The following is a 22,462-nucleotide window of genomic DNA, read 5'->3' on the forward strand; positions in this document are numbered from 1 at the left end:
ATGCATGCTAAGTCAATGGAACGGGGATTACTCAGATCTGTCCCCTTTGCTATATCTGGACCAGGAGACCAGAGATTCTTTTCTCTGGTGGTTATCACGGGTTCATCTGTCCAAAGGAATGTCCTTTCGCAGACCAGATTGGACGATTGTAACAACAGATGCCAGCCTACTAGGCTGGGGAGCAGTCTGGAACTCCCTGAAGGCTCAGGGATCGTGGACTCAGGAGGAGAAACTCCTCCCAATAAACATTCTAGAATTAAGGGCAATATTCAATGCTCTTCTAGCTTGGCCTCAGTTGGCAACACTGAGGTTCATCAGATTTCAGTCGGACAACATCACGACTGTGGCTTACATCAATCATCAAGGGGGAACCAGGAGTTCCCTAGCGATGTTGGAAGTCTCGAAGATAATTCGCTGGGCAGAGACTCACTCTTGCCACCTGTCAGCGATCTACATCCCAGGCGTGGAGAACTGGGAGGCGGATTTTTTAAGTCGCCAGACTTTTCATCCGGGGGAGTGGGAACTTCACCCGGAGGTATTTGCCCAACTATTTCTTTGTTGGGGCAAACCGGATCTGGATCTCATGGCATCTCGCCAGAATGCCAAGCTTCCTTGTTACGGATCCAGGTCCAGGGACCCGGGAGCGGTGCTGGTAGATGCACTAGCAGCCCCTTGGGTTTTCAACATAGCTTATGTGTTTCCACCTTTTCCGTTGCTTCCTCGACTGATTGCCAGGATCAAACAGGAGAGAGCATCAGTGATTCTGATAGCGCCTGCGTGGCCACGCAGGACCTGGTATGCAGACCTAGTGGACATGTCGTCCTGTCCACCATGGTCTCTACCCCTGAGGCAGGACCTTCTAATTCAGGGTCCTTTCAACCATCCAAACCTAATTTTTCTGAGGCTGACTGCTTGGAAATTGAACGCTTGATTCCATCAAAGCGTGGGTTTTCGGATTCGGTTATTGATACATTAATACAGGCTCGGAAACCAGTTACCAGAAAAATTTACCACAAGATATGGCGTAAATATTTATATTGGTGTGAATCCAAGAGTTACTCATGGAGTAAGGTTAGGATTCCTAGGATATTGGCTTTTCTACAAGAGGGTTTAGAAAAGGGCTTATCCGCTAGTTCACTAAAGGGACAGATTTCTGCTCTGTCTATTCTTTTACACAAGCGTCTGGCAGAGAATCCAGACGTCCAGGCTTTTTGTCAGGCTTTGGCTAGGATTAAGCCTGTGTTTAAAGCTGTTGCTCCTCCGTGGAGCTTAAACTTGGTTCTTAAAGTTCTCCAGGGTGTTCCGTTTGAACCCCTTCATTCCATTGATATTAAGCTTTTATCTTGGAAAGTTCTGTTTTTGATGGCTATTTCCTCGGCTCGAAGAGTCTCTGAGTTATCTGCCTTACATTGTGATTCTCCTTATCTGATCTTTCATTCAGACAAGGTAGTCCTGCGTACTAAACCTGGGTTTTTACCTAAGGTTGTTTCTAACAAGAATATCAATCAAGAGATTGTTGTTCCATCCTTATGTCCTAATCCTTCTTCAAAGAAGGAACGTCTTTTGCATAATCTAGACGTGGTCCGTGCTCTGAAGTTCTACTTACAGGCAACTAAAGATTTTCGACAAACTTCTTCTCTGTTTGTCGTTTACTCTGGACAGAGGAGAGGTCAAAAGGCTTCGGCTACCTCTCTCTCTTTTTGGCTTCGTAGCATAATACGCTTAGCCTATGAGACTGCTGGACAGCAGCCTCCTGAAAGAATTACAGCTCATTCCACTAGAGCTGTGGCTTCCACCTGGGCTTTTAAGAATGAGGCCTCTGTTGAACAGATTTGCAAGGCTGCAACTTGGTCTTCACTTCATACTTTTTCCAAATTTTACAAATTTGACACTTTTGCTTCTTCGGAGGCTGTTTTTGGGAGAAAGGTTCTACAGGCAGTGGTTCCTTCTGTTTAATGTTCCTGCCTTGTCCCTCCCATCATCCGTGTACTTTAGCTTTGGTATTGGTATCCCATAAGTAATGGATGACCCGTGGACTGAACACACTTAACAAGAGAAAACATAATTTATGCTTACCTGATAAATTTATTTCTCTTGTAGTGTGTTCAGTCCACGGCCCGCCCTGTCTAGTTGAGGCAGGTTCTAAATTTTAAATTATCACTCCAGTCACCACTGCACCCTATAGTTTCTCCTTTCTCGTCTTGTTTCGGTCGAATGACTGGATATGACATGTGAGGGGAGGAGCTATATAGCAGCTCTGCTTGGGTGATCCTCTTGCAACTTCCTGTTGGGGAGGAGAATATATCCCATAAGTAATGGATGACCCGTGGACTGAACACACTACAAGAGAAATAAATTTATCAGGTAAGCATAAATTATGTTTTTTTTCCTTTGGAACTGTGTATCTCATTAAGGGGAGTTCACCAATATAATTTAAAGGGACAGTCTACCATAGAATTGTTATTGTTTTAAAAGATAGATAATCACTTTATTACCCATTCCCCAGTTTTGCACAACCAACACAGTTATATTAATGTACTTTTTACCTTTGTGATTACCTTGTATCTAGGAACCTTCTTCCAGCCCCCTGATCACATGACTGTGACTGTTTATTATCTTTTGTCTTAAATTTAGCATTGTATTGTGCTAAATCTTAAATAACTTTCTGTGCCTGAACACAGTGTTATCTATATAGCCCACGTGTAGTTTCTGTCTCTTTGTGTTGAAAAGAGATTTAAAAAGCATGTGATAAGGCAGCCCTCAAAGGCTTAGAAATTAGCATATGAGCCTACCTATGTTTAGTTTAAACTAAGAATACCAAGAGAAAAAAGCAAATTTGATGATAAAAGTAAATTGGAAAGTCAATTAAAATTAAAAGTCCTATCTGAATAATGAAAGTTTAATTTATACTTGACTGTCCCTTTAAGCTAAGGACACTTACTTTATCTTGACCTTCAGATGAGCACACACAATGCAGGGTGTCAGGTTTATATTTTTGCAATTGTTATTCATAGTTTAAAAGTTACATAAATTGTAAAAAAAAAATCACATAAATATTTATAGAGCAAAAAGCAAAGTGCCAGCTCTGTCATACATGCTAACCTAAAGTGCACAATACAGCTGTCAAACAGCCGGCGGTATCACTGGCCTGTAAATCTGCAGCGCTTCTGTTACAGAATGCAGGAATACCTGAGCTTTAAAATGGCGACTCCGAGTGTATAGATGCAGAGCTTCTCCTGCCCCCCAGTAGTGACCCTGATACTGTAGTTTTACCCAGCACTTTGTTTCCCTTTAATCACAGCTGTATCTAATGATGTCTATAAAATATCTGTTCATAATAAAAAGGAAAATTAAAGGGATGGTAAATTCTGACAAACTTCTCAGCATATCTGTAAAGGTCTTATCCTAACTAGCATATCGATAGGCTTCTCTCTTAACCTATTCATCATTACACTGAATAATTTTACTTCTATTCCAGCATCAATACCTTATTGAATTCAGTCTCTCTCTCCGTTTTTTGAATCTCCTTCTTTGAGTGGCATTTGTTCGAGCCAATCAGAGCCTCACCATGCGCCCCATGTAAATCTCAATCTCCACGCTCCCATGCTCTGAATTCTGTCATCGTATTGAAATGCGCATACGCTACAACTTATGCTAATTGCACATCAGAGGAAGTGAATTCGCTCCGCTAACAGTAAACGGTGAATAAACCGCGAAAGATAATTTACTACTTCTGATGCGCAAGTAGCGTAAGTTGTAGCGTTAGCATTACCCAAGTACAGAGTACCTGTTAGATGGTAATACATTAGCAACTAGATTAAATCAAACTGGTAGCACATGATTGGTCAGATAACTTCAATATTTTTAGGTCTTAGCATTACCCAAGTACAGAGCAGCCAGATGTGCTACTGAGTTATGTGTATTGTGGCGTGAGTACACACCATGTAAGGAACTTTGCGCATACTATGGTCTTGAGTACAGTACAGATGTCTATTGAGACTCTTTGCATAAAGGGACAGTTTACCCTAATTTTCTCTCCTCTTTAATTTGTTTTCAATGATCCATTTTACCTGCTGGAGTGTATTAAATGTTTTCTTCCTTCTTCCAACTAGATCCTTTACATTATATTGGTATTTGAAATAGCTGCTTTTGCCTGTGGTATCCTTGCCTATACTGAAAATTTCTATACTTAGGGACATTATACACTCTTTTTTTTTGCATAAATGTTTTGTAGATGATCTATTTATATACCCCATAAAGTTGTTGTTTTTTTTTAAAAAAAATGTATAGTTTAGCTTATTTCTAAATAACATTGCTCTGATTTTCAGACTTCTAACCAAGCCCCAAAGTTTTATGAGAATACCGTTTGTGTAAAGGGTCTTTTCATATGCAACAGAAGGGGAGGGAGGGTCTTATTTCCCACTTGCAGTGGGCTTTCCAGCTGCCTTTTCAACAGAGCTAATCTGAGAGCTTCTAAGTAAGTTTTTAAACAGTTTTATACTGGATTTTTATATCAGTATCTGTGCATCTTATTCTGTATAGTAGTGTGTATTACATGCAGTTATGAAAATGAGTGTATACTGTTCCTTTAAGTATTATCTGTAGACAATCTGTGTAAACCTAGCCAGCAGATAAAATTACCCTCCCATTGGGGGGGGGGGTAGGAGAGATAAGCAATAAATGGTATTCAAAGGTTCTTCAGCTTGGAGAGAAATTGCAGTTCAGATTTCACAGGGGCTAAATTAACAGAATATTCAAAACAAAAAGGGCGGAACTCTCCAGCACTGCGATATCTGTATCATTTCTATATATGAAGTAGAGACAAGTCCAGTGCAATATAGTACTGCATTGTATTAGAGTTTTGTTTTGTGTTACACTTCTGTGTTACTTTAACAAATTAGGATAATAGTTTGTATATTTCTGTGTATGTGTGTGTATGTGTATGTGTGTGTATGTGTGTGTGTGTGTATATATATATATATATATATATATATATATATATATATATATATATACACACACACATATATATATAACTTTGCACTTCGACTTTGCTGCATTGTAAACTAAAATGGACTCTTCCAAAAAGTGGGAAGGAGAGGGCAGTTTCCTGGGCTGAACAGGGGTGTTCCCACGGTGTGTCTGAAGCTCTCTCACAAGTCTTGTGAAATTTTCTAAGCATTTTAAACAAGCTGGTCTCACTGATTTGTCTCGCCAGCTGTATGCAGGTGAAGTTCTTAAAATTCACAATAGACTTAGGCCGTGGCACAGAATGGATGAGTTTAGCACCCATTTTTACAAAGTGATTACTAGAAGTCCAGTTTATTTCTAGTTATGGTAAATCCTAGCATTTTTAACGCTCAGATTTACCATCACTTTAAAGCTATGAGGCCTGATTGATAGGTGGGTGGAGCTAAGACAACCAGCCCCCAGTCAGATCCTGCCTACTTCTCTAAGACACAGCACGTCAGAAGATATTAGCACCCAGTGTACAGCCTGCCTGCCAGTAATATATACAGTATAAAGCACACAACAAGACTTGATAGATTAGCAGAACTAAGGCAAATACCTGGTATGCCCAATGCTCAGTCTAGGCCTGACTATCGCAGATCACAGCCCAGGAAAGGTTTTAAAGGAACAGTAAACACTTTTAAAATTGTAATATAAATAGGGTTGCATATTGTCACTTTAAGGGGGACATAACATAATGAAAGTGACTAGCCTTGCCTAGTCCACTAACAACTCCAGACTTGCTGCTGCAAACAATCAGGTAGATTACAAGTTATGTGCGATAGAGGGTATTTAACAAACGCAACAAATGTCTGGGGTTTTTTTTTACAGGTAAAAGAGCTGATTTATTTGAGGCAATGCCCCACAAAAGGCCCTTTTAAGGGATATTGGTAGTTTATTGTAGGCTAGGTTTTTTTTTATTTTGGGTAGGCTTTTTTATTTTTATAGGGCTATTAGATTAGGTGTAATTCTTTTTTTGATAATTTCATTTGTTATTTTTCATAATTTAGTGTTTGTTATTTTTTGTAATTAGATACTTTGTAATTTTTATAGTAGTGTTAGGATTTTTTTTATGTGTATTTTAGTTTTCTTTAATTGGTAGTTAGTTTAATAGTTATATTAGTTTAAGTGTTAGTTTAAACTTAGTTTTTTTTAATTTGACAGGTAAGTTTTATTTAAGATAGGGAAATTGTAATTTTAATATAAAGTTAGGGGGCCATTAGGTTTAGGGGTTACTAGTTTAAATTAGTTTATTGCGATGGGGGGGGGCTTGCGGTTTTGGGGTTAATAGGTTTTTAATAGTGGCGAGGAGCGGCGAAATAGGGGCCAATAAACTTAAGTATAGTAGGGGCGATGTGGGCGGACAGCAGATTAGGGGTTAATAATATTTAAATAGTGTTTGCGATGCGGGAGGGTGGCAGTTTAGGGGTTAATAACTTTATTATAGTGGTTATGATGTCGCAGAGCGGGGGAATAGGGGTTAATACATTTTATTAGTGGGGTCGATGTCGGGAGCGGCAGATTAGGGGTTAATAACTTTAATATAGTATTTGCGATTCGGAAGGGCCTCGGTTTAGGGGTTAATAGGTAGTTTATGGGTGTTTAGTGTACTTTGTAACACTTTAGTTATGAGTTTTATGTAACAGTTTTGTTGCGTAAAACTCATAACTACTGCTCCCAGATGGCGGTACGGAACTTGTCGTTATAGGGTGTAACGCAAGCTTTTAAGGCTCACCACAAAACTTGTAATGGCAGTGCTATGGAAGTCCCATGAAGAAACATAATTTTACGAGTGTGGGACTGACGTTGCATTACAGGCTAAAAGGCTTGCGGATCAGCTATATCGACAAGACTTGTAATGGCTGCAGTGCTGTTTTTAACGCTGAAATGACCGTTTTCTCAGTGTTAAAAGATGAACGCACAACTCATAATCTACCTGACTGTGTTAATGTATTCCAGCCTCACCTAGTATGTTCATTAATTGCAAGACTGCATAAAATCGTGTAATTATCTAGTGTTTACGGTCCATTTAAAGGCATAGGAAACTTCAAAATTTTCTTATTTCAATTTACTTATTTTATCAAATTTGCTACATTCTTTTGTTCTCCTTTGCTGAAGGAACATCATTGCACTACTGGCAGCTAGATGAACTCATCTAGTTAGCCAATCACAAGACACAAATGTGTGCAGGCACCAATCAACTGCAAGCTCCCACTAGTGTAGGATATGTGCATATTTTTTTTCAACAAGGGATACAAAGAGAACGAAGCACATTTGAAAATATAAGTGAATTTAAAAGTGTCTTAAAATGACTTGCTCTATCTGAATCATGCAAGTTTAATATTGACTTTCCTATTCCTTTAGGCTAAAAATGTAAAAGCACAGAGGGAAAGCACCAGTGTGTTTTTGCTGCTGTTGTCTGTCTGGGAAATACACAAACTGTTTTATAGTAAAGTTATAAAAACTTGATCATGTGATATAAAAACTGAATCTGCTTTATTTGTACAGATGAAGATTACTCTGATGTAGACTCTGATGTAGTGAAAGATGAGATAACAGAAGATCTGTGTTTGACGTGTCAGATGGGAGACCCAGATGAGGAAACCAGTGACCGTATCAGCTCAGGTGAGTGTGCATGTGTGAGGGGTGTGAGTTACAGGTTAGTATGCGTGTATGATGTGTCCAAGGCATGCAGGTTACAGGTGAGAGTTGATATATGATGTGTCTGAGAGATGTGAGTTACAGGTAAGTGTGCATGTATGAGGGAGTGAGTTACAGGTAAGTGTGCACATATGATGTACAGTTGTGCTCATAAGTTTACATACCCTGGCAGAATTTATGATTCTTAACCATTTTTCAGAGAATGTGAATGATAACACAAAAACTTTTCTTTCACTCATGGTTAGTGTTTGGCTGAAGCCATTTATTATCAATCAACTGTGTTTACTCTTTTTAAATCATAATGACAACAGAAACTACCCAAATGACCCTGATCAAAAGTTTACATACCCTGGGGATTTTGGCCTGATAACACGCACACAAGTTGACACAAAGGGGTTTGAATGGCTATTAAAGGTAACCATCCTCACCTGTGATCTGTTTTCTTGTAATTGGTGTGTGTGTGTATAAAAGGTCAAAGAACCCCTCATTTTCCACTTCTTGATTAGAGTTTGAACACTGCTGATTTGCATTTTCAATTCTTTGGATATCTTTTTATATCCCTTTCCTGTTTTATACAGCTAAACTACCTTTTTCCCACAGATCCTTTGACAATTCTTTTTCTTTCCCCATGACTCAGAATCCAGAAACGTCAGTTCAGCACTGGATGAAAGATGCAAGGGTCTGTCAGGAGTCCAGAAACTCATTGACCTTTTATACACACACACACTAATTACAAGCAAACAGATCACAGGTGAGGATGGTTACCTTTAATAGCCATTCAAACCCCTTTGTGTCAACTTGTGTGCATGTTATCAGGCCAAAATCACCAGGGTATGTAAACTTTTGATCAGGGTCATTTGGGTAGTTTCTGTTGTCATTATGATTTAAAAGAGTAAACGCAGTTGATTGATAATAAATGGCTTCAGTCAAACACTAAAAATGAGTGAAAGAAAAGTTTTTGTGTTATCATTCATATTCTCTGAAAAATGGCCAAGAAATCATAAATTCTGCCAGGGTATGTAAACTTATGAGCACAACTGTATGTTAGGGGTGTGAGTTACAGTTAAGTGTGCATGTATGAGGGGTGTGAGTTACAGGTAAGTGTGCATGTATACAATAAAAATAGTGAAATAAAAAAATTACAAAAAACAATATAAGTGAAAAATAATGTGATTAATAAAGAAGTATATATAATCCAAACTCAAGTGCATCAAAGTGTCTTCTTAGTGAAGTTTCTTTACAAAAAAAAAGCAAATAAGAAACAAAAATAGTGCAATATTGTATGAGAAGTATTTATCTAAAAAAAACACCAAGTTTGTACTCACATCTGATGAAACATTATTATGCTCTCTTTTCCAAGTGTACCATATTATTTAAAGGCTCATACACAGCCAATTATGTGATATGTATGTTGAAGCATAGTCTGATATGAGATAGAAGTATGAGCTAGAAATATTTAATAAAACATATATAGGTAAATAAAATTGTTTTAAAACAAGGCTAACAAACAACGATAATGAGAACCCCCCCATATACCACAAGTCCGAACTGTCTATTTTAGCCATTATTGTGCACACCAAATACGACTAGACCAGTTCCCCCATGACCAATAGATGGGTCAAAGTCTCAAAAAATACTTCCCTTTCAAACTCTGACACGTGTTTCGCCATTTTCAATGGCTTTCTCAAGGATGTCTATGTCGTTACCAACTTTGGGTATTTAAACCCATTCCGGCCATACGTCAATTTCCGGTTTCTCTATATTCCTTAATTTCTGGTATTGTCACTTCTGGTTTCAACGCCATTTTGCCAACCATCTGTCATCATGTTGATATCAACACACTTTGACCTCCAATACATAGATGCCAACATGATGTTATATGGTTCTTAAAGTGATGGTAAACTTAAGAGTATTAGAAATGCTAGGATTTACCATCACTAAGAATAAACATTAGTTTCTGTCATTGTTTCCTAAAAAAACGATGTTAAACTCACCCTTATTTGTAAGGCAAGTATATCGCTAACTCAACGCTTCCAGCCGCCCACTGTACAGTGTTTTTTTCAATGAGGTGACGTTTCCACCTCTAGATCAATAGCCGTTGGTGTCAACTGACATCCTAGCATGGCTATTGGTCTAGAGGTGGGAATTTCACCTCATTGGAGAAAGCACCGTGCCGTAGGCGCTGAGTTTGCGATATACTTGCCTTACAGATAGGGTGAGTTTAACATCGTTTTCTCTTACATGGTGTATCCAGTCCACGGATTCATCCTTACTTGTGGGATATTCTCATTCCCTACAGGAAGTGCAAAGAGAGCACACAGCAGAGCTGTCCATATAGCTCCCCCTCAGGCTCCTCCCCCCCAGTCATTCTCTTTGCCGCTCTAACAAGTAGCATCTCCACTGGAGTGTAAAGGGAATGTGGTGTTAGTTTGTAGTTTTTTATTTCTTCAATCAAAAGTTTGTTATTTTAAAATAGTGCCGGTTTGTACTATTTACTCTGAGGCAGAAAATGATGAAGATTTCTGCTGAGAGGAAAATGATTTTAGCACCTTGTAACTAAAATCCATTGCTGTTCCCACGCAGGACTGTTGAGTACAGGAGAACTTCAGTTGGGGGGGAACAGTTTGCAGGCTTAACTGCTTTAAGGTATGTTTCAGTCATTTTTTTCTAGTCAAGACTTAGTAATGCTAGAAGACTGACAGAATCCCCATGTGGGAAAGGTAAGCCATATTCTGAGACTTAGTATAGAAGGAAGGCTTATTTGTAAGGGCTCAAAACACTGGTTGACACTGTTAAGGAGCAATCGATTATTTTTTTACAAAAATCTGATATTTATACAAGTTTATATTACATTTGAAACACTTTTTTGGGGGTTTATTCCGCATGGCATATATTTAGACACCTATTTTGGCTTCGGTAGGCCCCACAACTCCAGAGTGAAGATGGAGGGGGCCTGAATTTCGTACCTCTGTTGCACAGTTGATTTTAAAAACAGCTTCATGCAGATCCATGTGAAGGGTCCAAAGATTACTTAAGGACTTCAGAGAGGCTTATTTCTCCAACATAGGTGTGTCCGGTCCACGGCGTCATCCTTACTTGTGGGATATTCTCTTCCCCAACAGGAAATGGCAAAGAGCCCAGCAAAGCTGGTCACATGATCCCTCCTAGGCTCCGCCTACCCCAGTCATTCTCTTTGCCGTTGTACAGGCAACATCTCCACGGAGATGGCTTAGAGTTTTTTAGTGTTTAACTGTAGTTTTTATTATTCAATCAAGAGTTTGTTATTTTGAAATAGTGCTGGTATGTACTATTTACTCAGAAACAGAAAAGAGATGAAGATTTCTGTTTGTATGAGGAAAATGATTTTAGCAACCGTAACTAAAATCCATGGCTGTTCCACACAGGACTGTTGAGAGCAATTAACTTCAGTTGGGGGAACAGTGTGCAGTCTCTTGCTGCTTGAGGTATGACACATTCTAACAAGACGATGTAATGCTGGAAGCTGTCATTTTCCCTATGGGATCCGGTAAGCCATGTTTATTACGATCGTAAATAAGGGCTTCACAAGGGCTTATTAAGACTGTAGACTTTTTCTGGGCTAAATCGATTCATTATTAACACATATTTAGCCTTGAGGAATCATTTTATCTGGGTATTTTGATATAATAATATCGGCAGGCACTGTATTAGACACCTTATTCCTTAGGGGCTTTCCCAAAGCATAAGCAGAGCCTCATTTTCGCGCCGGTGTGGCGCACTTGTTTTTGAGAGGCATGGCATGCAGTCGCATGTGAGAGGAGCTCTGATACTTAGAAAAGACTTTCTGAAGGCGTCATTTGGTATCGTATTCCCCTTTGGGCTTGGTTGGGTCTCAGCAAAGCAGATACCAGGGACTGTAAAGGGGTTAAAGTTTAAAACGGCTCCGGTTCCGTTATTTTAAGGGTTAAAGCTTCCAAATTTGGTGTGCAATACTTTTAAGGCTTTAAGACACTGTGGTGAAAATTTGATAAATTTTGAACAATTCCTTCATGTTTTTTCGCAATTGCAGTAATAAAGTGTGTTCAGTTTAAAATTTAAAGTGACAGTAACGGTTTTATTTTAAAACGTTTTTGTACTTTGTTATCAAGTTTATGCCTGTTTAACATGTCTGAACTACCAGATAGACTGTGTTCTGAATGTGGGGAAGCCAGAATTCCTATTCATTTAAATAAATGTGATTTATGTGATAATGACAATGATGCCCAAGATGATTCCTCAAGTGAGGGGAGTAAGCATGGTACTGCATCATTCCCTCCTTCGTCTACACGAGTCTTGCCCACTCAGGAGGCCCCTAGTACATCTAGCGCGCCAATACTCCTTACTATGCAACAATTAACGGCTGTAATGGATAATTCTGTCAAAAACATTTTAGCCAAAATAAACACTTGTCAGCGTAAGCGCGGCTGCTCTGTTTTAGATACTGAAGAGCATGACGACGCTGATATTAATATCTCTGAAGGGCCCCTAACCCAGTCTGATGGGGCCAGGGAGGTTTTGTCTGAGGGAGAAATTACTGATTCAGGGAACATTTCTCAACAGGCTGAACCTGATGTGATTGCATTTAAATTTAAGTTGGAACATCTCCGCATTCTGCTTAAGGAGGTATTATCCACTCTGGATGATTGTGACAAGTTGGTCATCCCAGAGAAACTATGTAAAATGGACAAGTTCCTAGAGGTGCCGGGGCTCCCAGAAGCTTTTCCTATACCCAAGCGGGTGGCGGACATTGTTAATAAAGAATGGGAGAGGCCAGGTATTCCTTTCGTCCCTCCCCCCATATTTAAAAAATTGTTTCCTATGGTCGACCCCAGAAAGGACTTATGGCAGACAGTCCCCAAGGTCGAGGGAGCGGTTTCCACTTTAAACAAACGCACCACTATACCCATAGAGGATAGTTGTGCTTTCAAAGATCCTATGGATAAAAAATTAGAAGGTTTGCTTAAAAAGATGTTTGTTCAGCAGGGTTACCTTCTACAACCAATTTCATGCATTGTCCCTGTCGCTACAGCCGCATGTTTCTGGTTCGATGAGCTGATAAAGGCGGTCGATAGTGATTCTCCTCCTTATGAGGAGATTATGGACAGAATCAATGCTCTCAAATTGGCTAATTCTTTCACCCTCGACGCCACTTTGCAATTGGCTAGGTTAGCGGCTAAGAATTCTGGGTTTGCTATTGTGGCGCGCAGAGCGCTTTGGTTGAAATCTTGGTCGGCTGATGCGTCTTCCAAGAACAAGCTACTTAACATTCCTTTCAAGGGGAAAACGCTGTTTGGCCCTGACTTGAAAGAGATTATCTCTGATATCACTGGGGGTAAGGGCCACGCCCTTCCTCAGGATCGGCCTTTCAAGGCAAAAAATAAACCTAATTTTCGTCCCTTTCGTAGAAACGGACCAGCCCAAGGTGCTACGTCCTCTAAGCAAGAGGGTAATACTTCTCAAGCCAAGCCAGCTTGGAGACCAATGCAAGGCTGGAACAAAGGAAAGCAGGCCAAGAAACCTGCCACTGCTACCAAGACTGCATGAAATGTTGGCCCCCGATCCGGGACCGGATCTGGTGGGGGGCAGACTCTCTCTCTTCGCTCAGGCTTGGGCAAGAGATGTTCTGGATCCTTGGGCGCTAGAAATAGTCTCCCAAGGTTATCTTCTGGAATTCAAGGGACTTCCCCCAAGGGGGAGGTTCCACAGGTCTCAGTTGTCTTCAGACCACATAAAAAGACAGGCATTCTTACATTGTGTAGAAGACCTGTTAAAAATGGGAGTGATTCATCCTGTTCCATTAAGAGAACAAGGGATGGGGTTCTACTCCAATCTGTTCATAGTTCCCAAAAAAGAGGGAACGTTCAGACCAATCTTAGATCTCAAGATCTTAAACAAGTTTCTCAAGGTTCCATCGTTCAAGATGGAAACCATTCGAACTATTCTTCCTTCCATCCAGGAAGGTCAATTCATGACCACGGTGGATTTAAAGGATGCGTATCTACATATTCCTATCCACAAGGAACATCATCGGTTCCTAAGGTTCGCATTCCTGGACAAACATTACCAGTTCGTGACGCTTCCTTTCGGATTAGCCACTGCTCCAAGGATTTTCACAAAGGTACTAGGGTCCCTTCTAGCTGTGCTAAGACCAAGGGGCATTGCTGTAGTACCTTACTTGGACGACATTCTGATTCAAGCGTCGTCCCTTCCTCAAGCAAAGGCTCACACGGACATCGTCCTGGCCTTTCTCAGATCTCACGGATGGAAAGTGAACGTGGAAAAGAGTTCTCTATCCCCGTCAACAAGGGTTCCCTTCTTGGGAACAATTATAGACTCCTTAGAAATGAGGATTTTTCTAACAGAGGCCAGAAAAACAAAACTTCTAGACTCTTGTCGGATACTTCATTCCGTTCCTCTTCCTTCCATAGCTCAGTGCATGGAAGTGATCGGGTTGATGGTAGCGGCAATGGACATAGTTCCTTTTGCGCGCATTCATCTAAGACCATTACAACTGTGCATGCTCAGTCAGTGGAATGGGGACTATACAGACTTGTCTCCGAAGATACAAGTAAATCAGAGGACCAGAGACTCACTCCGGTGGTGGCTGTCCCTGGACAACCTGTCACAAGGGATGACATTCCGCAGACCAGAGTGGGTCATTGTCACGACCGACGCCAGTCTGATGGGCTGGGGCGCGGTCTGGGGATCCCTGAAAGCTCAGGGTCTTTGGTCTCGGGAAGAATCTCTTCTACCGATAAATATTCTGGAACTGAGAGCGATATTCAATGCTCTCAAGGCTTGGCCTCAGCTAGCGAGGGCCAAGTTCATACGGTTTCAATCAGACAACATGACAACTGTTGCGTACATCAACCATCAGGGGGGAACAAGGAGTTCCCTAGCGATGGAAGAAGTGACCAAAATCATTCTATGGGCGGAGTCTCACTCCTGCCACCTGTCTGCTATCCACATCCCAGGAGTGGAAAATTGGGAAGCGGATTTTCTGAGTCGTCAGACATTGCATCCGGGGGAGTGGGAACTCCATCCGGAAATCTTTGCCCAAGTCACTCAGCTGTGGGGCATTCCAGACATGGATCTGATGGCCTCTCGTCAGAACTTCAAAGTTCCTTGCTACGGGTCCAGATCCAGGGATCCCAAGGCGGCTCTAGTGGATGCACTAGTAGCACCTTGGACCTTCAAACTAGCTTATGTGTTCCCGCCCTTTCCTCTCATCCCCAGGCTGGTAGCCAGGATCAATCAGGAGAGGGCGTCGGTGATCTTGATAGCTCCTGCGTGGCCACGCAGGACTTGGTATGCAGATCTGGTGAATATGTCATCGGCTCCACCTTGGAAGCTACCTTTGAGACGAGACCTTCTTGTTCAGGGTCCGTTCGAACATCCGAATCTGGTTTCACTCCAGCTGACTGCTTGGAGATTGAACGCTTGATTTTATCGAAGCGAGGGTTCTCAGATTCTGTTATCGATACTCTTGTTCAGGCCAGAAAGCCTGTAACTAGAAAGATTTACCACAAAATTTGGAAAAAATATATCTGTTGGTGTGAATCTAAAGGATTCCCTTGGGACAAGGTTAAGATTCCTAGGATCCTATCCTTCCTTCAAGAAGGATTGGAAAAAGGATTATCTGCAAGTTCCCTGAAGGGACAGATTTCTGCCTTGTCGGTGTTACTTCACAAAAAACTGGCTGCTGTGCCAGATGTTCAAGCTTTTGTTCAGGCTCTGGTTAGAATTAAGCCTGTTTACAAACCTTTGACTCCTCCTTGGAGTCTCAATTTAGTTCTTTCAGTTCTTCAGGGGGTTCCGTTTGAACCCTTGCATTCCGTTGATATCAAATTATTATCTTGGAAAGTTTTGTTTTTAGTTGCAATTTCTTCTGCCAGAAGAGTTTCAGAATTATCTGCTCTGCAGTGTTCTCCTCCTTATCTGGTGTTCCATGCAGATAAGGTGGTTTTACGTACTAAACCTGGTTTTCTTCCAAAAGTTGTTTCTAACAAAAACATTAACCAGGAGATTATCGTACCTTCTCTGTGTCCGAAACCAGTTTCAAAGAAGGAACGTTTGTTGCACAATTTGGATGTTGTTCGCGCTCTAAAATTCTATTTAGATGCTACAAAGGATTTTAGACAAACATCTTCCTTGTTTGTTGTTTATTCCGGTAAAAGGAGAGGTCAAAAAGCAACTTCTACCTCTCTCTCTTTTTGGATTAAAAGCATCATCAGATTGGCTTACGAGACTGCCGGACGGCAGCCTCCCGAAAGAATCACAGCTCATTCCACTAGGGCTGTGGCTTCCACATGGGCCTTCAAGAACGAGGCTTCTGTTGATCAGATATGTAGGGCAGCGACTTGGTCTTCACTGCACACTTTTACCAAATTTTACAAGTTTGATACTTTTGCTTCTTCTGAGGCTATTTTTGGGAGAAAGGTTTTGCAAGCCGTGGTGCCTTCCATTTAGGTGACCTGATTTGCTCCCTCCCTTCATCCGTGTCCTAAAGCTTTGGTATTGGTTCCCACAAGTAAGGATGACGCCGTGGACCGGACACACCTATGTTGGAGAAAACAGAATTTATGTTTACCTGATAAATTACTTTCTCCAACGGTGTGTCCGGTCCACGGCCCGCCCTGGTTTTTTAATCAGGTCTGATAATTTATTTTCTTTAACTACAGTCACCACGGTACCATATGGTTTCTCCTATGCAAATATTCCTCCTTAACGTCGGTCGAATGACTGGGGTAGGCGGAGCCTAGGAGGGATCATGTGACCAGCTTTGCTGGGCTCTTTGCCATTTCCTGTTGGGGAAGAGAATATCCCACAAGTAAGGATGACGCCGTGGACCGGACACACCGTTGGAGAAAGTAATTTATCAGGTAAACATAAATTCTGTTTTTCGATCAAAACTAATCCCCAAGGAAGGTAGGACCACAGCTAAGGCTGTAGCATGGTTAATTTGCTCCGGTTTGGGCAGTAGGGGGTTAATTGACTGGAAATTTACTGTGCAATCATTTCAAAGCATTAGGATCATATGGTGAAAATTTCATAAAGATTGGATGATTTTTGGAGGTTTATTAAAATAGTGTGCGCTTTTTATTATTTAAAGGCACAGTACCGTTTTTTCAAAAATTGTATTTTACTGTATTTGAGTGCTGTCTAAGTCTGTTTAACATGTCTGAGCCTACAGATAGACCTTGTTCTATGAGTTTAATAGCCATGCCGGTACCCCCTTTTACATTTGTGTTTAAAGTGTGCTAAGGTATCTAAACATTTTAAAGACCATGCAGTGACACTTAAAAATGTAGCCCAAGATGATTCTTTATCGGAAGGTAACGAGGATAGTCCTCCTTCCTCTCCCCATGTGTCGACACCAGTTACGCCCGCGCAAGCGATGCCTAGTACCTCTAGCGCATTGGCCCCTATTACATCACAACAATTAGCAGCAGTCATGGATAATTCCCTTGCGGCATTTCTATCCAAACTGCCAGTTTTTTCCTAAAAAACGTGATAGCTCAGTTTTAAGAACAGAGGATGAGCAATCAGAAGTGTTGGATGATTTATCTGTTGTACCCTCACAACCCTCTGACGTGGAGGTGAGGGATGTTCTGTCTGAGGAGAAATTTCTGACGCAGGTAAAATTTCTCAGCGGGCAGAATCAGATTCCTTAGCGTTTAAATTTAAGCTGGAACACCTCCGCGTACTGCTTAAGGAGGTTTTAGCTACGCTAGATGATTGTGACCCCATGGTGGTCCCAGAAAAATTGTGTAAAATGGACAAGTTTCTAGAAGTCCCTGTATACACTGATGCGTTTCCGATCCCGAAGAGGGTGGCGGATATATGCGACTAGGAAGTGGGAGAGACCAGGCGTACCTTTTGTTCCCCCCCCCCCCTATCTTTAAGAAAATGTTCCCCATAACTGACCCCAGGCGGGACGCGTGGCAGGCGGTCCCTAAGGTAGAGGGAGCAGTTTCAACACTAGCTAAGCGCACAACTATACCAATAGAAGACAGTTGTGTTTTCAAAGATCCTATGGATAAAAAATTAGAAGGTTTACTAAATATTTGTTCAACAAGGTTTCCTTCTTCAACCAATTGCCTGCATTATTCCTGTAACTACTGCAGCGGCTTTTTGGTTTGAGGCGCTGGAGGAGTCGCTCCAGAGGGAGACTTCATATGACGAAGTCTTGGATAGAATTCATGCTCTAAAGCTGGCTAATTCTTCATCACAGATGCCGCTTTACAATTAGCTAAGTTAGCGGCGAAAAATTCTGGTTTTGCCATTGTGGCGCGAAGAGCGCTTTGGCTCAAATCATGGTTGGCTGACGTGTCGTCCAAAACAAAATTACTTAATATTCCTTTCAAGGGAAAGACCCTATTCGGGCCAGAGTTGAAAGAAATTATTTCAGATATCACTGGGGGAAAGGGCCATGCCCTCCCACAAGATAGACCTTTTAAGGCTAAAAACAAGGCTAATTTCGCTCCTTTCGCAACTTCAGGAGCGGACCTGCTTCAACCTCTGCAACCGCAAAGCAAGAGGGTAACGCTTACCAGCCCAAAGCAACATGGAAGCCTTTGCAGGGCTGGAACAAGGGTAAACAGGCCAAGAAGCCTACTGCTGCTACCAAGACAGCATGAAAGGGTAGCCCCCGATCTGGGACCGGATCTAGTAGGGGGCAGAATTTCTAACAATTTCATCTAACAATCTAGGGAATTATTAACCCTTCCTAGTATTGACAGAGTATGTGTTAAAACTATTTATATAAGAATGGTATATATGGGCCAAGATAAATATGATTAAATCTGTGTTGGAGTAACTACATATAATACCAGCCAATTGGGGTATTATCCAGCTAACTCTACCAATTGTAGAAATTATTAGCAAATTCAGCTACTAGTCTTACAAATAACTAGAATGACTAGAGAATACTGAAACATTACAAACGGTACTAATCACACCGACATTTGATACCCAAGTGTAAAATTGGTTTCAGTACTGGAACGGTGGAGTGGAATCAATCCACTAATTCAGCTACTAGCATCACAGGTGACCTTATTGTGAGGCAAGCTATAAATACCACAGTATGCACAAAATCCATTGATATTTGATTCAATTTAGCTGTCAGCCTCACTAATAACTTGATTCCTTGGGAAAATGCTGAAATATCACAGTATGCACTAATCACACTGATATCTGATACCTAAGTATAATTGTGTTCTCACGCAGTGAAGAGTGTAGTGGAATGAACCCACAAACTTAGCTACCAGCATTAAAAGGGCCCTTATTGTTAGGCAATTCTGGAATACCCAAGTATGCATAAACGCACTGATATGTGACATCCAAGTATATATTAACATATTGACCACTGCCAATTTTTAGGATACTCAAGTATGCAATATATATACTGATCTATAACTCCTTGTAATGAACTAATCTTATTGATATTAGTTATTTGTACAAATAGTTATTATACTCTCATAACCTATTAGGTTCATAAGTGTTATTATCTTCCAATACAAGTGAAGTTTATTATGTGATTTGGATTTAACATTTTATTAGATCCAAGATTTCTCACATATATAAATAACACATTTTATATTCATTTGAACCTATTGAATCACAATTTGAGACATAATATTTGTACTATATTATCCTATTGCGAGCAATTGTTTTTAAATTGCACATCCCTCAATTTTAACTACATTTTTTATGCGTTAAAAATTAAAAGTTATGTTTTATTCACGCTAGAGATCTTGCGATTCCATTTGTTGATCACTTCAAATTTCAAGTATTATTTGAACTCTATGCCTACCATGAGTGCTATAAGTGTATTCTAGAATGGGACTCATCCCATTTCTTTTTTTTTTTGGCAGAATTTCTCTCTTTGCTCAGGCTTGGGCAAGAGATGTTCCAGATCCCTGGGCATTAGAAATCGTTGCTCAGGGGTATCTTCTAGAATTCAAGGACTCTCCTCCAAGGGGAAGGTTCCACATTTCTCGTTTGTCTTCAGACCAGACAAAGAAACAGGCATTCTTACGCTGTGTTGAAGATCTTCTAAAGATGGGAGTGATACACCCAGTTCCAATTGCAGATCAAGGACTGGGTTTTTACTCAAACCTGTTTGTAGTTCCCAAAAAGGAAGGAACTTTCAGGCCAATCCTGGATTTAAAAATTCTAAACAAATTCCTCAGAGTTCCATCATTCAAGATGGAAACCATTCGGACAATCTTACCGATGATCCAGGAAGGTCAATATACGACTACCGTGGATTTAAAGGATGCGTACCTTCATATTCCTATCCACAAAGATCACCATCAGTTCCTAAGATTCGCCTTTCTGGACAAGCATTACCAGTTCGTGGCCCTTCCTTTAGGGTTGGCCACTGCTCCAAGAATTTTCACAAAGGTGCTAGGGTCCCTTCTAGCGGTACTAAGACCGTGGGGCATTGCAGTAGCACCTTACCTGGACGACATATTAATTCAGGCGTCGTCTTTTCAAGGAGCCAAGGCTCATACAGAAATCGTTCTGGCCTTTCTAAGGTCTCACGGGTGGAAGGTGAACGTTGAAAAAAGTTCTCCGCTCACAAGGGTTCCCTTCCTGGGAACGCTAATAGACTCGATAGAAATGAAAATATTTCTGACGGAGGTCAGGAAGTTAAAACTTTTAACTACTTGCCGAGTTCTTCATTCCATTCCTCTGCCTTCTGTAGCTCAGTGCATGGAGGTAATCGGGTTAATGGTTGCGGCAATGGACGTTGTCCCCTTTGCCCGAATTCATCTCAGACCACTGCAACTGTGCATGCTCAAACAGTGGAATGGGGATTATGCAGATTTGTCTCCTCAAATACAAATGGACCAGAAAACCAGAGATTCTCTTCTCTGGTGGTTGTCTCAGGATCACCTGTCTCAGGGAATGTGCTTCCGCAGACCAGAGTGGATCATTGTCACGACCGATGCCAGTCTGTTAGGCTGGGGTGCGGTCTGAGACTCCCTGAAAGCTCAGGGCCTATGGTCTCGGGAAGAGTCTCTTCTCCTGATATAACATTTTGGAACTGAGAGCGATATTCAACACGCTCCAGGCATGGCCTCAACTAGCGGCGGCCAAGTTCATCAGATTTCAGTCGGACAACATCACGACTGTAGCGTACATCAATCATCAGGGAGGAACAAAGAGTTCCCTAGCGATGAAGGAAGTATTCAAGATCATCAAATGGGCGGAGGATCACTCCTGCCATCTATCTGCAATTCACATCCCAGGAGTAGACAACTGGGAGGCGGATTTTCTGAGTCGTCAGACTTTTCACCCGGGGGAGTGGGGACTCCATCCGGAGGTTTTTGCTCAGCTGACCCAGCTATGGGGCATTCCAGAGTTGGATCTGATGGTGTCCAGTCAGAACACCAAACTTCCTCTTTACGGATCCAGGTCCAGGGACCCCAAGGCGTCATTGATAGATGCTCTAGTAGCGCCTTGGTCCTTCAATCTGGCTTATGTCTTTCCACCGTTTCCCCTTCTCCCTCGTCTGGTAACAAGAATCAAACAGGAAAAGGCTTCGGTAATTTTGATAGCGCCTGCGTGGCCACGCAGGACTTGGTATGCAGACCTAGTGGACATGTCATCTGTTCCACCATGGACTCTGCCATCGAGGCAGGATCTTCTAATACAAGGTCCATTCAAGCATCCAAATCTAGTTTCTCCGCAACTGAATGCTTGGAGATTGAACGCTTAATTCTATCTAAGCGTGGGTTCTCTGAATCAGTTATAGATACTTTGATCCAGGCTAGAAAGCCTGTCACCAGGAAAATTTACCATAAGATATGGCGGAAATATCTTTGTTGGTGTGAATCCAAGGGTTACTCGTGGAGTAAGATTAGGATTCCTAGGATTTTGTCTTTTCTCCAAGAAGGATTGGAGAAAAGATTGTCAGCTAGTTCCTTAAAGGGACAGATATCTGCTCTGTCTATCCTGTTACACAAGCGTCTGGCAGAAGTACCAGACGTTCAAGCGTTTGCACAGGCTTTAGTTAGAATCAAGCCTGTCTATAAACCTGTGGCTCCTCCATGGAGTCTAGATTTAGTTCTTTCAGTTCTTCAAGGGGTTCCGTTTGAACCTTTACATTCCATAGATATTAAGTTATTATCTTGGAAAGTTTTGTTTTTGGTACCTATTTCTTCTGCTCGAAGAGTTTCAGAATTGTCTGCTTTGCAGTGTAATTCACCCTATCTGGTGTTCCATGCAGATAAGGTTGTTTTGCGTACCAAACCTGGTTTCCTTCCGAAAGTGGTTTCTAATAAGAATATTAACCAGGAAATCATTGTTCCTTCTCTGTGTCCTAATCCAGTTTCTAAGAAGGAACGGCTGTTACACAATCTTGATGTGGTTCGTGCTCTAAAATTCTATTTAAAAGCAACTAAAGATTTCAGACAAATATCATCCTTGTTGGTTGTCTATTCTGGTAAGAGGAGAGGTCAAAAAGCTACTGCTACCTCTCTTTCCTTTGGCTGAAAAGCATTATCTGATTGACTTATGAGACTGCTGGACAGCAGCCTCCTGAACGAATTACAGCTCTTTTCACCAGAGCTGTGGCTTCCACATGGGCTTTCAAGAATGAGGCTCCTGTTGAACAGATTTGTAAAGCAGCGACTTGGTCTTCACTGCATACTTTTGCCAAATTTTACAAATTCGATACTTTTGCTTCTTCGGAGGCTATTTTTGGGAGAAAGGTTTTGCAAGCAGTGGTGCCTTCCGTTTAGGTTACCTGACTTGTTCCCTC

The 22,462-nt window shown here is 41.3% G+C and overlaps 1 protein-coding gene across 1 annotated transcript in view; it reads left to right on the forward strand.

The window, feature by feature from the left end:
• The window catches only part of LOC128657400 (gastrula zinc finger protein XlCGF7.1), a 281,497-nt gene that overhangs the window by 118,657 nt on the left and 140,378 nt on the right, over window positions 1-22,462 (forward strand). The window contains exon 3 of the mRNA XM_053711736.1: window positions 7,519-7,635. Within this exon, the coding sequence (XP_053567711.1) occupies window positions 7,519-7,635 (117 nt within the window). The remainder of the gene's footprint in view (window positions 1-7,518; window positions 7,636-22,462) is intronic.

Source organism: Bombina bombina, chromosome 4 (genome assembly GCF_027579735.1).
Source record: "Bombina bombina isolate aBomBom1 chromosome 4, aBomBom1.pri, whole genome shotgun sequence".
Taxonomy (NCBI): domain Eukaryota; kingdom Metazoa; phylum Chordata; class Amphibia; order Anura; family Bombinatoridae; genus Bombina; species Bombina bombina.